The 17,300-nt window shown below is 41.4% G+C and overlaps 1 protein-coding gene across 1 annotated transcript in view; it reads right to left on the bottom strand.

Moving 5' to 3' along the window:
* The window catches only part of CIB4 (calcium and integrin binding family member 4), an 81,332-nt gene extending 68,000 nt beyond the window's left edge, over positions 1-13,332 (bottom strand). The window contains exons 1-3 of the mRNA XM_020983729.2: positions 11,293-13,332; positions 10,557-10,591; positions 2,138-2,234 (exon numbers count right to left, since the gene is read on the bottom strand). Coding sequence (XP_020839388.1) covers positions 2,138-2,234; positions 10,557-10,591; positions 11,293-11,346 — 186 coding nt within the window. The 5' untranslated portion in view covers positions 11,347-13,332. The remainder of the gene's footprint in view (positions 1-2,137; positions 2,235-10,556; positions 10,592-11,292) is intronic.
* Between the last annotated feature and the right edge of the window lie 3,968 nt (positions 13,333-17,300).

Raw genomic sequence — 17,300 nt, 5'->3', positions numbered from 1 at the left:
CATATATACACATATACACACATATATACATATATACATATATATACATATATATACATATATATACATATATATACATATATATACATATATACATATATATACATATATATATATATATATATATATATATATATATATATATATATATATATATATATATATATATACTTTCTCTGATTTCTGTTTTGCTATCAACTTGGATAAATGTGTTTCTTTGCTGTTTACTATGTGTGTTCATTGTGGAACTGCTATTCGGTGAGAAGGAAGTTATTAAACCTTGTATATAAAGTTTAGGCTCCTCCTTTCCCCTTTTAGAAGCAGTGATCAGGAGTTTAGCAATCTAAAGATCATATACCCTGAATTCATAAAATTTAAGGAAACAGGTATAGTTCTAGTTTGGTACTCCCTCTCTTTGAGGAAAGCAGAGTTGTGGCCAGCTTCTGGCCTCAAATTTCTGCTTCCCCTCTTTGCGGGAATTAAAGTCTCCCTTGGAAAAGGGTGGAGGGAGAAGATGTTAGAGATGTCTTGACTGAGACCCACACATAACACATTCCATGCAACACTAACGTTTATTAAGAGACAGCTAGATGGTATAGTCAATAAGACACAGGACCTGAAGTCAGATAAAAATTCAGCTTCATTAATCTCTGTTTGCCTCAGTTTTCCCATCTGTAAAATGGAGATCATAATAGCACTTGCCTCTCAGATTTGTTGTGAAGATCAAATGCAATATTTGTAGGACTCTTTGCAAACCTTAAATTGCTATATAAATTCTAGTCATCATCATCATCATCATTATTATTGTTATTTACTATGTGCCAGAGAGACAGTATGGTATAAGACCTCAAGTCAAGCCCTGTTTCTTAGCTAGAGTGGCTGTATTACTGAATAAGTCACTTAAACCTATCTGTACCTCAAGAGCAACTCTCTAAGACTGTTGTTCCTCCTTCATTTTTGAAGAGGACCAATTCAGTACAGCTGCTGATCTGCATTGGCCGATGGAGTTTCCTCTCTGGGAGCTCTTTACATAAATGAAATCACAGGTTTAGGCCAGAGGGAAAAGTACCAGGCCCTATGGCGTGTGCTTGGGATTTGTTGTTGTTCAGCTGTTTTCAGTGCTGTCCAACTCTTCATGACCCCTTGTGGGGTTTTCCTGGCAAAGATGCTGGAGTGATTTTCCATTTCCTTCTCCAATTCATTTTTTAGATGAGGAAACTGAGTCAAACAGGATTAAGTGACTTGTCCAGGGTCACACAGCTAGTATCTGAGGCAGTATTTGAACTTGTGCCCTCCTGACTCCAGGGCTGGTACTCTACCTACTGCGCCACCTAGCTGCTCAGGTGCTTAGGATACGAAGACAAAAATGAAACAACCCCTGCCCCCAAGAAGCTTAGTTTGTCATTTGAATTTAGGATCATAGACCTAGGGCTGGAAGGAAATTTGGGAGTCACTTAATCCAACACTCACTTTACAGATAGGGAAACTGAGGCCCAGGGAGGGGAGATGACTTGCCCAAGTCTTAAATGGTAGGGCCAGAATTAAAAGTCCTACAACTCCAAACTAAATGTTTCTTCCATTGCACTATACTGCTCCACAACTGACATCTTAACAATTTAGAAATGCAATCTGCGGTTCTATTCCTGCCACTAATGCATACAAGCTGTGTGACCCAAGGACAAGGCACTTAACCTTTCAATGCCCATAGACAACTCTCTAAAACTATAAATTTCAGATGAGTTGTCAATCTGCATTGGTGAGGAAGTCTGCACACTAGGAGTTCCCCAAACCCTTGAAATCACAGGTCTCTCTGGACCAAAATGAAACATAGTAAGCTCCTTGAGAGCAGGGTCTGGGTTGGACCTGAATTTGTATCCCCAGCTCTTGGGACAATGCTCTGCACAAAGTAAGCACTCAATAAATATTTATCAAAAGAACAAATTCCCCCTGAACTCAGAGGCAAGGAGCAGCATGTCAAGGAGATAACAGAGGACTTTGTTCTTTTAATTGTGCAGTCTGGCCCTGTAAATGCAAACACCTGTCTGTCCTGAGAGAGTTTCATCATCTCCAGAGCTGTCTGCAACTCTGCCCTTCTCCAAGCAGGTCAGAGGGACCTGACCCAGGTCCCCCAACTCACCCGCAAGGCTGGCAAAGAGCTGATTTGATCCATGGTCAGGGTGGCCTCCTTGTAGTATTTGCCCCTGGGACACAGCTTGCAGAAGGTGTCATGAATGCTGAAGAAAAGAAATGGAAGGGGAGTTACCGAAGGCCCTGCCTCACCAGCAGCACTGTAAGTTCAACATCTCGGATCTTAAGCCAAGTCCCAGAAAATCTCTATCTCTTCATCACTCAGCTTCAAGATCAGCCTATGTTCCACTGAGGAGCAGAAGGATTTCTCTCATGTTCCCAGGCCCTTAGAAGTTTATTTCTGTCCAAACAACATCAGCAAATTCAACAAATATTTAATAAATGCCTGCTTATGTGTAAGGCCCTGAGCCTAGCTTTTGAGAGAGAGAGAGAGAGAGAGAGAGAGAGAGAGAGAGAGAGAGAGAGAAATGAACCAGATCCTGCCCTCAAGGAGCTTACATTCCACTGTGGGGGCCAGGGCAAAGAGAGTGGAAAAAAGAGAGAGATATGTAGCATGTACATAGATAAATATAGTATAAGAAAAGCTGAGGCAGGAGGCAACATTAATGTCTTAGGGAATCAGGGAAGACTTCATAGAAGATGGGGCACCTCTTTTGAGTCCTGAAGGAAGAGAAGGATTGTAAGAGGTGGCAATGAGGAAAGAGGGCACTCCAGGCACAGGGAAGAGCCTGTGCAAACGCACAAGGAAGATGATGGGGAGTTGGGTTTGGGGAGCAGGCCATCTGGCTGGAATGCAGAGTTCAAGAAAGAGATGAATATGAAGTCAGGCTGGAAAAATAGGTAGGAGGTTTGGTCGGGGCCTTAAGTTTGAGACTAAGGAATATGATTTTTATCTTGTAGGCGATGAAACATCAGTAAAGGCTGTTGAATGGAAAAATTACATTCAATGTAATTTAGGGACTCCTTGGGAAAGATTTATACCCAACAAACTAAGATCAGTTAATTGATCAGCAGGTTGTTTTCCAAATGTCTCCTGTATGTTCATCATTGTGCTAGGAAGAGGGAAGAATTCTGAGAAGGAAAGCTTTGTAAATAACACTTCCTTTTTGTTATCCAATCGGTTTACAGTTGTGTCCAACTCTTCATGACCCCATCTGAGGTTTACTTGGCAAAGATACTGGAGTGGTTTGCCATTCCTTCTCCAGCTCATTTTACAGATAAGGAAACTGAGGCAAACAGGGATAAGTGACTTGCCCAGGGTCACACAGCTAGTGTCTAAAGCCAGATTTGAAATCAGGTCATCCTGACTCCAGGCCCTGTGCTCTATTCACTGTGTCACCCAACTTCCCTTACATTTGTTCAATTTACAAAGTGCTTTCAAATCTCACTTGACATCTTCACACTCATCCTGTGAGGTAGACAGGGATTATTATCCCCATTTTACAGATGAGGAAACTGAGACTCATCACAGCTATAACGAATCATAATGTTTCAATAATAATAATGTATGTTAATAATATAATAAATTATATTTTAATAATGTTGCCATACCAAATACTTATAATCTCTAAACTACGTAGAATGAAAAGCTTCCAAAATAGAGAGACCTAGAGGAAGAAGATTCACCACCTACCACATGCTTAGAAAAACACAAATTAGTAACTACGATGATACATCAAGAGCTCACTGTTTTTCATAAACTAATGGATGACTAATCAAGGAAGCAACCAACCAGCATTTATTCCCCATGCTACAAAATACATACCTCAAAATGTCTTTGAAAATTCAACAAATAACCTGCATAGGAAATGAACCATTAGCATAGAAATGTTGCCCACAATCATCTAAAAAATAACACAGATTGATACAAATTAATAAAAAGAACAATGTTTCCAATGTATATCCCAATCTGTTAGAATCGTACCAAATGGTCACAATTTCCAAACTACATAAAATGAAAAGTCTTCCAAATAGAGTAACTAAGCAAAAGAAATCAAAACTACCCAGGAACAGAATTACATCCATGTCATCCCTGACACCCTGTCTGCTACTAGAATTGTTCTACATATGCCTTCAGTGAATCGAGAGTGTCATGGAAGCAATGAACATGAGCTTGAACAGACTTCAGGAGATAATGGCAGATAGAAGGACCTGGTGTTGCTATGGTCCAGGAAGTCACAAAAAGTCCAACACAACTGAATGACTGAGCAACAACAGCAACAGTACATAGAGAAGCCATGCTCACTACACTGGACCAAAGGCTTTGCCATAATTAACAAAGACCATATAAATGTGACAGTGCATTGAGGCTTCCTCAGTGTGCCAAATTGTGACGCTGCTTTTTGAAACTGGAAATTTTTTTTTTGACACAACCTTCTTGCTCCTCAGTCAATATAGTGCTTTCTTCTAAGTATTTATAGATTTTTTTTAGTGACATGAGTTGGGAATGCTTTATATAAAGTATATGAACAAATAATTGGCTCAGAGCAAGACAGATCACCGGCATCTTTTAGTTGTAAATATGTCAGGTCTTCTATTAAGAAAAGTTGAGTCAGTCTTCTTTCTTTTTTTTTTAATTTTTAAAAAAAATTTTTCAGTCTTATTTCTGAGAAGCTGATAAAATATTTTACTAGTAATTTGTGTGGTACTATGAAGCAAATAGTTATTGAACCAATAATTATAGGTCTTATCTGCTCCTCCTTTCCAGTTTCAAAGAGAAGCAGAGTTTCTGTCAACTCCTTTGGCATAACTGTTTTGTCATTTATTATATTAATGATATGTTAAGATCTGTTTCACATTTGATCCAACTTGCACTTTTTGTTGTGTTGGACATCTTCTGACCATGCAGACCAGTGGTTTCCAAAGTGAAGGAGAATGATTTTAGTTCAGGGGTGTTATGAATTGATTGGTGTATGATCAACCAATCAGAGGCTGGAAAGACAGCGCCTCACTCTCACTAAACATTGCTGATCACTGATAGTCTGCCAGACTTTACATATAAAGGAATAATAGCAGAAAAGAAGTTTGCCCCCAGACTTTTCCTATCTGAATGCCATTGAAGAAGATGAGAAGAATGAGACACATGACAAGAAATGATAACAATTTAAATAGAATTTATCTAGCTCATAACATGATTTTCCTCAGAAAAATTCTGTGACATAGCATTCTCATTTTGAAGACAAATAAATTCCTTGAAATTAAGGGACATACATTTTCTACTTCATCACATATTTCTCTCCCACACTTCAATCCATATATCTATCTTCCTGGAACTGGGAGGCAGCTAGTTAATGAGGTAGTTAGAATGCTGGTCCTGGAGTCAGGAAGACCTGAATTCAAATCCAGCCTCAAGCATTTACTAGCTTTGTGACCTTGGGTGCTGTCTGCCTCAATTTCCTCAGTTGTAAAATAGCATAATAATAGCACTTACTTCCCAGGGTTGTTGTAAAGATCAAATGAAATCATATTTGTGACATGCTTAGCACAATGTCTGGCACACAGTAGGTATTAATAATGTTTCTTCTCTGCTGCTGCCACCCCATAGGACCTCTCCAAACTGGCTAGCTTACTGGCATCTCTCCTGAACCAACCTAAAACCAATTTATCTTCTTGCAGGGTCTATAGCAGGACAGTGGCCTAGGCATTAAGAAACCTGGATTTGGATCCCAGCTTTACTTAGTAGCTCTGGGTTCTTGTGCAAGTCAATTAAGAGAAGGGATATAAAATGTCAACAACTTTTTCAGTAAGCTTCCTCTCCTCCTAGCTTGCAGCCAGGTTCACGGGTATCAGGCCTCTTAAAACCAACTTGAAGTCCCCTCCAGGACTGAAGCAGCCGTACAATCAGGGAGACAGCAGAGTTGAACTAGAAGAGCAAGAAGACAGCCCTGTCGCCAATAGGCCCACTGAGGCCATGGGTTTCTTTGCCTCTCTGAGGCTAAAATCAGGGAAGCACCGAATCTTTAGCCTGAAATTCCCAAAGTCTACTTTGTTCTGTGACTTCAGAATAGTGGCATTAAAAGGAGAGAGCAGGAGAGCCATATTTGTCACCTCCTTGGGCAGACCAAATTGCTAGTTCCAGAGTTTCTGGGGTTCCTGGGTTGCTTCTTTGCACATCTGCATTTGTGTTCCCCTGTTTGTCCCTGGAGATGTCTTGTGCACTGACCTATTCTGAAAGCTGCCTGAGGTCTTGGGCACAGAGAACACAACAACTGTCATAGCCTTAGCAGGGATCCTTGGTTCTTAGGGATCATTAGTTTAAATCTGCAAGTACGGAAAAGAATTGGAAAGTGAGAGAATGTCCATCAATTGGCTAAACATGTTGTGGTATAAGTTTGTGATGGAATACTATTATGCTATAGGAAATGATGAGAAATGACGTTTGCTTGTTTGTTTTTGTTTGTTTGTTAGTTTTTTCAGAAAAACCAGGAAAAAACTTATATGAACTGGTGCAAAGTGAAGTAAGCAGAACCAGGAGACCATTGTACATAGTAGCAGCAATATTGTAACGATGATCAGTTGTGAAAGACTTAGCTACTCTAATGAATATAATGATCCAAGGCAATTCCAAAGGACTCATTGTGAAAAATGCTATTCACCTCCAAAGAGAGAACTGATAACTCTGAGTGCAGGTTTTCTTGTTTTTGTTTTTCTTTTTGGCAGCATGGCTGATATAGAAACAGGTTTTGCATGACTTCACATGTATAATATATATCATATTTCTTGCCTTCTCAATGGGGGAGGGAGAAAATTTGGAACTCATAAAAAAGTTTTTAAATGAATGTTAAAAAGAGACAAATGATGAAGGGAAGAAAAATACATCTTCTAATACATCTAAAAATGCAACTTCTTAGTAGCTCACCTAACCCAACCTACTCATTTTACAGATGATGAAAACTGAAACTAGAGGGGTTATGTGACTTGTCTAAAGTCATGCAGCTAAGTAAATATCAAAGTCCAAATAAGGACACAGGTCCTTTCATTCCAAATCAAGGGCCCTTTCTGCAGCACTATGTTCCCTTTTCGACAAGGCCTCCTGAGCCCTACCATGTCATGGGACCCTGACACAAACAATGTGATTCCCAAATGGCTGAGAATAATGTTTGAGGATTAATAGTGAAATGCCTCTTGGATACAATGCATGCTTCTCTCCCTGCCATAAGACATCTTTCTGTGTGTCCAAATATGGATCAATGGATTCTAAATGAAGGTCTGTAGTCATTGCTAATGGACTCCAAAATCCCAACGATTTAAAAGCTCAGCCAGCCAGGCTGATTATCAATCAAGCAGCCACAGACGGCAGCTTTCCTCCACATCTTGCTCTCAGACGGGGAAACAGGCCATAACCAAGAGTCCCTAAGCTTCTCCTAGCAGCCTTCCTACCCACCATCCCCTCTGGTATGCTCAAGCCCTAAAGGTGTCATTAGCTTCCAGCTTTTAGCCCAGGACCAGCTAGCTCCCTGCAACAAAGAGCCCTTTCACCACCACGTAGGTATTCTTAGATCTTTTTTTCCTCTGGTAATAATTATAATTACAGAAGCATACATAGTGAAATGGATAAAGAGGCTATTACTAGAGTTGGGAAGACCTGAGTTCAAATCCTGACTGACTGACTGGCACATACCATGGGCAGTTCATTGGAATACCTTTACGAACAGGGACAGGACATTTCCCTGAAAAATTTTTTATTAAACATCTACTAAGTGAGGGGCAGCATGCTAGGTGCTAGATACTGTGATATAGTGTTAGCTGCAGGAGAAAACATCATATAGCCAAAGTGCTTTACAAACCTTAATGTTAGCTATTAGTTACCACAACAGAACAGAGTTGGGGTGGGGGTGGGGGATGTGATTTGTACACAGTGTGTGTACCACAAGGAAAAGAGAAATGGAAACAAAGAAAAGATGCAAAGTACCCTAGAAAAATTTGCAGAGGGAAAGAAAACTTTCAGCTGAGGGAATCAGGGAAGCCTCCATAGAATAGGAAATAACCTAATCTGAGCTTTGAAGGAAGAAAAGGATTCTAAAAAGCAGAAAGGCTGCTCCTGGACAAATGCATAGAGATACAAGGAAAAAGCATTTTCTGGGCTGGGGAAACAGAATCAGCATTCACAAAAATGTAAACTCCCTGAGGGCAAGGACTCTGACATTTTCTTGTATTCCTAGCTTTAGCATAGCACCTGGTACATAGTGTGTTTAAGAGGTACTTATTCAGTGGACAGAGCACTGGCCCTCAGGAGAACCTGAGGTCAAATCCAGCCTCAGACACTTGACATTTACTAGCTGTGTGACCCTGGGCAAGTCACTTAACCCCATTGCCTAGCCAAAAAAAAAAGGTACTTGTGTTGAATTAAATTCATTTGAACTGAATCCAGGAAGGCTGAGGGACCTGGGTGTCTCTCTGACCATAGTATCATAGATTTAAAGCTGGAAGGGGCCTTGGAGACTACCTAATCCAACCCACTCATTTTACAAATGAGGAAACTCTAGCTCAGAGAGGCCAAACGACATCCAGGCTCTCACAGCTAGTAAGTAGCAGGGGTGGGTTTTGAACCCAGATCTTCCTGATTCCAAGTCTAGCACTCTCTACACTACCACACTCCAAGGCCGTACTTTAGATGGTAATGGTAGTGATGAAGAGGAGCCTGGTGGCCCAGGTCCCAAGACTCCAGGGTGCTTAGATATCCTCTAGGCTCCCTACTCAGAGATGTCTTTTCCAAAGCACACGGACAGGAGCCCTATAAATCCATAGAAGTTGGCCAATCAGGACAATGTTAATCAGGAAAGCCCAAGATGCTTTAGTTTAGAGGGCAGCAGATACCTAGAGGCAGCTATCAGGGAGACTTCAGTGTCTATTCCCAGGAGCTTTGCTGAATTGACTCCTCTGACCACAGGCGATAGAACTACTGATATATATTATCTCATGGTATGATGGAAAGAATACAGGGACAGGAAGTTAGGAGACCTGGATCTGAGCCCAGCTTTGACACTAACTTGCTCTGTGACTTTAGACAAGTCACGCATCTTATCTGGCCCTCAGTTTTCTCCACTGGGAGATGGTTGGACAAGGTTACTTCCAAGATCCCTTTTATCTCTGATTATTCAACCATTTTTCAGTTGTGTCCAACTCTCTGTGACCCCATTTGGGGTTTTCTTGGCAAAGATACTGGAGTGGTTTGCCATTTCCTTCTACCCCTCATTTTACAAATGAGGAAACGGAGGCAAACAGTAACTTTCCCAGAGTCACAGAGCTAGTAAGTGTCCGAGGCCAGATTTAACTTAGGTCTTCCTGACTCCAGACCTAGTGCTCTATGAAATATCACAAAGCAAAATTAAATATTATTTCATCATTCTTTCTCATCTGCCTAGCTGCTTATTAACCCAACCTGATGTCACCATGGATATTATTTTAGCACCTCTTAACCCAGACCAGCAACCTAGAGATTGTGTAGACCAGAGGTGTCAAACACACTGCCAGGCAGCAAGGACACTAGAACTAGATTAAAAAGTAATTGGAAAATATTTAACAAAACAAATAAAAATTCAATAGAACATAGATGATGTTAATAAGCAGTTTTCTAAGTCAATATGTACCTAGCATGGATGGTTTAGTGGTTCTCTTTCTGTCTGAATTTGATACCCCTGACGTAGACCTTGGTGAAAGCATGAGCCAGATGGGCCAGACATGACAATAGGCAGTTTGGTTCAGCTCAGGGAAACTGAGTAGCAGTTAGCATATGGGGCGGTCTGAGCTAATTACAGAATTAAGACTACAACTGATCAGACAGTGCATTGGAGGAGGAAGACATGTATCAGATCCAGGAAGGTAGCTGAGGATCAAGGTGGACCTTGGGAATCTAGAACCAGGTGAGTAGCCAGGTGAGTAGGCCAGGGCACAAGCAGGTGACAGAGTAAAGTGTCTAGCAATGGGCAAACCACATAGATGGTCAAAGGCGGGAAGGCCGCAGGAAACAGGTTGGCAGGTGGAACAAGAGGCTCAGCACCCAAGCAAGAAAGCTGAGAGGGTGCTAGTTGGGAGACTAGACAGACTTTTCTGTATTTCATGTTCTCCAGAAGCTCATTCTACAAGAGGAAATCAGCCTTCTCAGATTATTTCCATCCAGGATGCAGGTCTTCATCATGTCCCCTTGCCAGGTTACTACCCCCTCCCCTACCACTTTTCAGCTTCTTCTTATGTGTCATCTTTCCCCCATTAGATTGTGAGCTCCTTGAGGACAAGGACTATCTTTTGCCTTTCTTTGTATCCCTAGCACTTAGCACAGTGCCTGGCACATAGTCAGTGCTTAATTAAATGTTTACTGACTCTTTGACTCTGCCCTTGGTCAACAACATTAGTAGAGAGAAGGTATGAATAGGGACAGTTGACCCAAGTCATGCCAACCAGGCCTAAGGGCTGTGAGCATCCTCCCAAACTGAGCATCTGTTCTGAGAATAGATGGGGAATCCACTTACCATAAGATCTCATTCCTGGTCAGAAAGGTCAGCGCCTGCAATCAACCATAGAGCCATCAACCTCAGAGTCATGGGATCCCAGGAATCATGGAGGGAAGGACCAGGTTCCCATTTTTACAAAATGGAGAACAGAAAGATCAGTTGGGCCCAAGGAAGTAGAGTTGCAATCATCAGCTTCTTTTCTCACATAATCATTTTGGAATCATTCCTCTTGGAAATGGGACAGGCTCCTTTTTAAAGACAGTACTGAGGACTGAACTATGACATGGGACAGAACTGAGGACTGGATGCAAGGATCAGGCCAAGCCTGTGAGAGTCTTAAGCATCAGGTGAAGAGGATGGGGAAGAGGAGGGGCAGGACTGAAGGGACTGATCAATTCTAGATGGGTGGTTCTAAAACTTTTTGGTCCTAGGACCCTTTATACTCTTAAAAATTATTGAGGGTGCTCCTAAGAGCTTTTGTTTATGTAAGATATATCTAATGATATTTACTGTATTAGAAATTAAAACACCTTAGTATTATTATAAAAATACTTTTGTCTTTGCAGGTCCCCTGAAAGGGTCTTAGATATACCTGGAGGTCCCCAGACCATATTTTGAAAATCATTCATCTAAAACCATGATGGAGCATCAGAAGCATGGGCAAGGCTTATCTTTCCTTCACTAGCATTTCTTTAGAACTTTGGGCATATGGACTGGAGGTGGTCCAAGGGACAGCATTACCAGCCCTACCCACCTGATATTCTTCCAATTCCTCCCAGCTCATGGGGTGCCTTACACACTGACCCATGCTATCTCTTGTGGCTTTGCTCTCCACCCAAAGTCAGTACTGTAGCACCCCACACACTAGTGGGAACCTTCTCTCTCCAATGTATGGTCACTGATTGGCCTGGTTACCATGGTGACACTCCATTCTACTTCCTGCCTATTCTATCTAGGATGAAGAACAAAGGGGCCAAGAGTGAAGAGAACCAGATTTTTTTGGTGCCCAAGTTTATCAGGCCCTTGCACACAGCAGCATTGATACTGGTGGGCCTTCCCTAAATTCTGAATGAAACCAGCTGCTTAAAGCTTAGGGCCACAGACTCCTGAGGTTAAAAGGGCTTTCTAGGGGTCACCTAGTACATCCCCTACCTCCAGGATGAGCTGAACCCAACCCATTTCATGCAAATGGATATTATCAATATGCTTATAGTTCTATAAGGAATTATATTCCATGCCCTTCCTTGATAAGCCATCTCAATATCTCCATATTATTTTTCCTGGGATATACCTTTCATGAGATACAATTTAAACCCATTTTGTGTACTGTTGTCCTGTTTGCATTCTGGGAAATGTCCCAGAGTAGCATGTCCATTCATTTCTCGAGCTCCTAAAAGGTACAGAGCATACCATGAGGCACTGAAAGACTTACACTTTCTTTTTTCCTCATAATTGAAAATGAAAGTCCATGGGTTTTGCAAACTATGTTACCTTCTCATATGGCTGCCAGTGTGTATATGGAAATATTAACATTTGGTACAAATCTAAATGGGCTGATAATTTCTGCAGATCTGGACCTTTATTACTCTAGATACCCTGACACCACGGCTCAAAGCCCACATAGATGGACCAGCTGGAATGAATAAGATAAATAAGACTCTATCCCTGTCCTCAAGGAATGTAAAGCATAGTGGGAAAGATAGAGATATGTAGCATTTAGCAGAAATTAGAATTTAATTCGATAAACATTAAATGTCTACTAGATACTGGCAGTAGAGGTAATCTGGGGTAGATAATAAAATGATGGGCTAGGAGTGAAAAAGAACTGATTTAAAATCCCACTTGTATCAGCACTTCTTAAACCAGAGCCCTCACAGTTTAAGAAGCACTGAAGGGATCCTGAGTGGAAAAAGTTTAAGAAGCCCTGCTCTATACCACCTCAAATCTATCAGAGTGGCTAATGTGACAAAAAAAAAAAAAGAAAACATTGGATGTTGGAGGGAATGTGGGAAAACTAGGACACTAAAGCACTCTTAGGAGTTGTGAACTGATCCAACATTCTGGAGAGCAATTTGAAACTATGCCCAAAGGGTTGTAAAACTGTGCATGCTCTTTGATCCAACAATACCACTGCTAGGTCTATATACCAAAGGCATCCACAAAAAGGGAAAAGGACCTATTTGTACAAAAATATTTATAGCAGCTCTTTCTGTGGTGGCTAAGAATTGGACATTGTGGGGACGCCCATCAATTGGGGAATGACTGAACAAGCTGTGGTATATGATTGCAATAGAATATTATTGTGCTATAAGAAATGATGAGCAGGATGGTTTCAGAAAAACTTGGAAAGATTTATGTGAACTGATGCATAGTGAAGTGAACACTAAGAGGACGTTGTACCCAGTAATAGCAATGTTGTTCTATGAAGAACTATGAATGACTTCGCTATTCTCAGCCATACAATGGTCCAAGACAATCCCAAAGTACTAATGACGAAGCACATACCATCTGCCTCCAGAGAAGGAACTGATATTGATGGAAGACATACCGAAGCATGATATTTTTCACTTTCTTTCATTTTTTTTCTTTTATTCGAGTCTTCTTGTACAAAAATGACTAACATGGAAATGTTTTATATAATTGCTATTGTATAACCTATATCTAATTGCTTATCCTTTCAAGGAGAGGGAAGGGAAAAAGGGAGGTAGGGAGAGCTAGAATTCTGAACTCAAAACTTTAAATAAAAATGTTAAAACATTGCTAAAAAAAATAAAATCTCACCTCTATATTTACTATCTGTGGCAAGTTGTTTTATCTTTATGTGCCTCAAGCAACTCACTTGGACTGACATACTAAGTTAGAGACAGATTGCAATGTGTTTGTATAGGGAGTTCCCATGCCAGAAGTTCCCTAAACTGACAACTGCATATATATACAAGGCATTGTGCTCAATTCTAGGGATATGCCAAAGAAGATAAAATGTAATTGTAATCTCCCTCTAGAAGCTGACATTCTACTGAGGGGTATATGACATGGGCACAGATAAATATGATAACTATATAAATAATAAATATACTAATATGTAATATATGACTAATAAATACTCAAATAACTATACTAATAACTATAATGCCCAGTAATTTGAAGAGGAAGAAAGCCCTTGAAACTGGAGGCTGGGGAGATGGGCAGATGAGATGAGCTTTAAAAGAAGAGGGTTCTCAACAGTAAAGATGAGGAAGGAATGCATTTTACTCGTGGGATGCAGATCATGTGAGTGGATGGAGACAGAAGAAGGAACAAGTTTTCCCTTCATTTTCTCAGTAAAGTGAGCAAGGAGGTCCTCTGCTGAGAAAGGGGGAGGAGGGATGCTAAGAATTTGAAGAGAAGAGAAGCTCCATGGAGAAGCAGGACACCTGTGTTCTTGTCACTGAACTGTCAAACTCACCTCATCCTATCTATGAGCTAAGAGTTAGCATGACAGTGAATACAGCTCCTTAGTGTCAGGAAAGCAGGGGTTCAAGTCTTGCTTCTGACACATGCTAGTTGTGTGGCCATAGGTGAGTCACCATCTAGGTGGGCATGAAGGGGGCAGCTAGGCGGTGAAGTGGATAGAGCACCAGGCCTATAGTCGGGAAGACCTGAGTTCAAATCCATCTTCAGACACTTACTAGCTCTGTGACCCTGTGCAAATCACTTACCCCTGTTTGTCCAAATCCTACCCATCTTTCAAGGCTTAGTTCACATGCCCTCCCTTTGGTGCATAGATTCCTACTCCCTCTATTTAGTCCCTAGAGTGGGCACCCCATGGAAAAAGAAACACTTAAAAGTTCCCATAGCTGTGTGACCCTGGGCAAGTCACAGCTGTGTGAGACCATGGGCAAGTCACTTAATCTCAATTGCCTGAAATTAAAAAAAATAAATAAGATCCCGACCAGAATATAACTGTTGTTGACCCATTCTTCTCTGAAACTAGGTTCTCTGGCAGAATTATATCAAAGTTAGAAAATTAATTAGAAAAATAGAGTAACAGAATGTCAGAAATGCAAGGAACCATAGTCTTCTTCTATTACAGTGAGGGAACAGAAGCCCAGAAAGCTGAAGTTCTTCAGTGGGTGACACACAGCAGCAGAGCCAGGATTAAAACACAGGTCTTCTGATAGGCATTCCATTTTATTCACTACACTGCCTCAGGTGGAGGCCTCCCTGGGACCACCCTGGTCTGAAGAGCAAAAGAGTCATGGCTTTCATTTGTCTAGGGTAGAAGCCTGGATTAGAAGGCTCTAGACTTTGCTCGGATTTCTTCCCTCCAGTCTTTAGGACACAGTTAAACTTGCTAGAACTTTTTGACCTCAAACCAGGGAGACCCTGAAGAATATGTACCTGAATACCCCACACAGCAGTCACGGGTAATAGCTAGGAGGCAGGGGAAGAGGAATGTGCTAAAGGTAGCTCAAAGTGGTTCTTGAGAGCCAGTGGTTAAATTTTCAGTGTCAGCATGTGCACTTTGAGAATAGGCAAAGGCTACAAATCAGGGCTTGACTTATTGTTTTGTTGATTGTCTGGCTTAAGAAAATGATGGCAAAAACATCAACAATGCAAAGTAATGAAAAACTGGTTAGGGCATGAGGAGCTGGTTGTTAAACATTTACCAGCATGTCACTGCAGTTGAATCTGAGAGGTTATAATCAGACAACCACAGGATTTTGAGCTGGAAAGGCTCTTAGAAACAATTCAGTCCAACTCTCTCATTTTATGGAGAAAGAAACTTAGGCTACTATTGAGAGAGAGGAAGTGACTTGATCAATGTCATACGGGTAGCAGCCGAATCAGGATTTAAACCTAGGTCCTTGGGCATCAAATCCAGTGCCATTTTCACTAAACCACACTGCAGGGCATTCAAGGGTGAAGTCTATGACAGCCTCAGAAAGAGAAGATAAATTTCTAGGGATCACATTTCTAATATATGAATGCAAGACTGCCTGGAGAATTAGCAAAATATGTCGCTTATCTTATTGGTGAAACAGCTAATTCAGGAGGCTATATATGCTAGGGTAAGGTGCAAGAGGGAGCCAGGCCTTCACTAATGATAGGCATTGGTCAGATCAGCAGGTGGATATTTGGAGCCTTGGTTTCAAGATTCTTCCCTCTCCAATCCGTCCTCCAAACAGCTGCCAAAAGAATCTTCTGAAAGCGTATCTGACCATGCTGCTTCCTTGCTCAAGGACCTGCAGTGACTCCCTATTGCCTTGAAGATAAGATATAAACTACTCATCTTGACATTTCAAGCCTTTCCTAGCCTGATGCCAATCCATCTTTGCAGCCTTCTCTCCCTTTCATACGTTCTGCATTCTAGCCAACCCGTTCTAGCCAGCCCATTTGCAATTCCCTGAATTCAACGTTCTACCTCCCATCCTAGTGCCTTTGCAAAGTCTCTGTCCAATGCCTGAAATATCCTTTCTCACTGTGGTTCTTTGCTTCCTTTAAGGTTTAGCCCCTGAGCCACTTCTTACAAGAAGACTTTCTTGATCCCCCCTACTTCTCACAACTCTTACTCTCTCCTCAAATTATCATGTGAATATTTATCTGTTTACCTGTAGCATCTGTTTATCTCTAGTATTTACCTATAGTTTTTGGTGTATATTACCTAGCTATTTTTTGTTTTGTCTCTGTATCCCCAGTGCCTTTCACATAGTAGGTGCTTAATAAATACTTGGTGACTGATTGTTGGATTGGATTGAATTATTGATTATGCAGAAGCACGATTTAGTTTCAGAACTGGGCCCAGGTGTTTTAGGCAATAGGTGTGGGGCTTGGATAGATGTTTGCTCAGGTGAACTGGGGGTCAATGCCAAAGGCAAGGCTAAGACAGGGCAAGATGGAGCAGAGACTCCTCATGAAATTGGGCAAACCAAGGAAGGACAACTCCAAGGTAGAAACTAAGGCTGGTTGACAAGAGAAACTAACAAATTTAGTCATCAACCTAGGTCAAGAGCAGAGTAGCCAAAAGAAAGTATGTCGGGGGGCAGGAACCTAGCTTAAAGCAACAACTGAGAGTTCTTCCAGGAGAGTGGGTTGTGCCCTTTGTAAATAATTCTCTTTATAAAGGGAATATTATAGATAAATATCATTCCCCTTATAGAGCAGTCTCAGGGCTTTCCATGCAGCATCATCCTGGGAGTCTGTCCCTGCGTTAAAGGGGCCTAGTCAACTGAGTGGGGCTGGGCTCCATTAACGCAGTGCCTTGGGAGGCTGTGCTTCCTCCTGGAGTCAGATCCCAAGCTCTGCTGGAGCCAGGATGGCCTTGGGCAGTGCCTCCCAAATTTGTGGGGCCCAAGTTGTTAAATACATCTCCTGGGGATGAAGTGACACCTGGAAAAAAAAAAAGGTGGGCCTGTGTAAAGTAGGCAGACAAGAGAGCTGGGAAATTCTCCTAGAAAATGGAAATGTGAACAACATAAAGGCTGCAGCTTAACCTATAAATATTACTTTTATTGAGCAAGAAAAGAGAGAGAAGGAGACGGAGAGAGCAAAGGAAGTAAGAAGGCAATGGTGAGGGATGAAATGTGTCACAGTGAGGAGACCCATTGTCAGAAGCAACAAGGAGGTGTAAACCCAAGACAGATAGGCCTAATGTAGGAAGCCTGGTCCCATTCCTGTGCTGAAAAGAAGGAATGATGGGAACCTTATCCCTTTCCTTCTCTCTCTCTTTCTTCCTTTTGCTTGCTCCCTCTTGTCCTCCATTCCACAACCACAACCCTGGAA

This window comes from Phascolarctos cinereus, unplaced genomic scaffold (assembly GCF_003287225.1).
Source record: "Phascolarctos cinereus isolate Bilbo 61053 unplaced genomic scaffold, phaCin_HiC Scaffold_2;HRSCAF=192, whole genome shotgun sequence".
NCBI lineage: Eukaryota > Metazoa > Chordata > Mammalia > Diprotodontia > Phascolarctidae > Phascolarctos > Phascolarctos cinereus.
The sequence above is the reverse complement of the archived record's forward strand: the minus strand, read 5'-3'. Positions and strand labels throughout refer to the sequence as shown.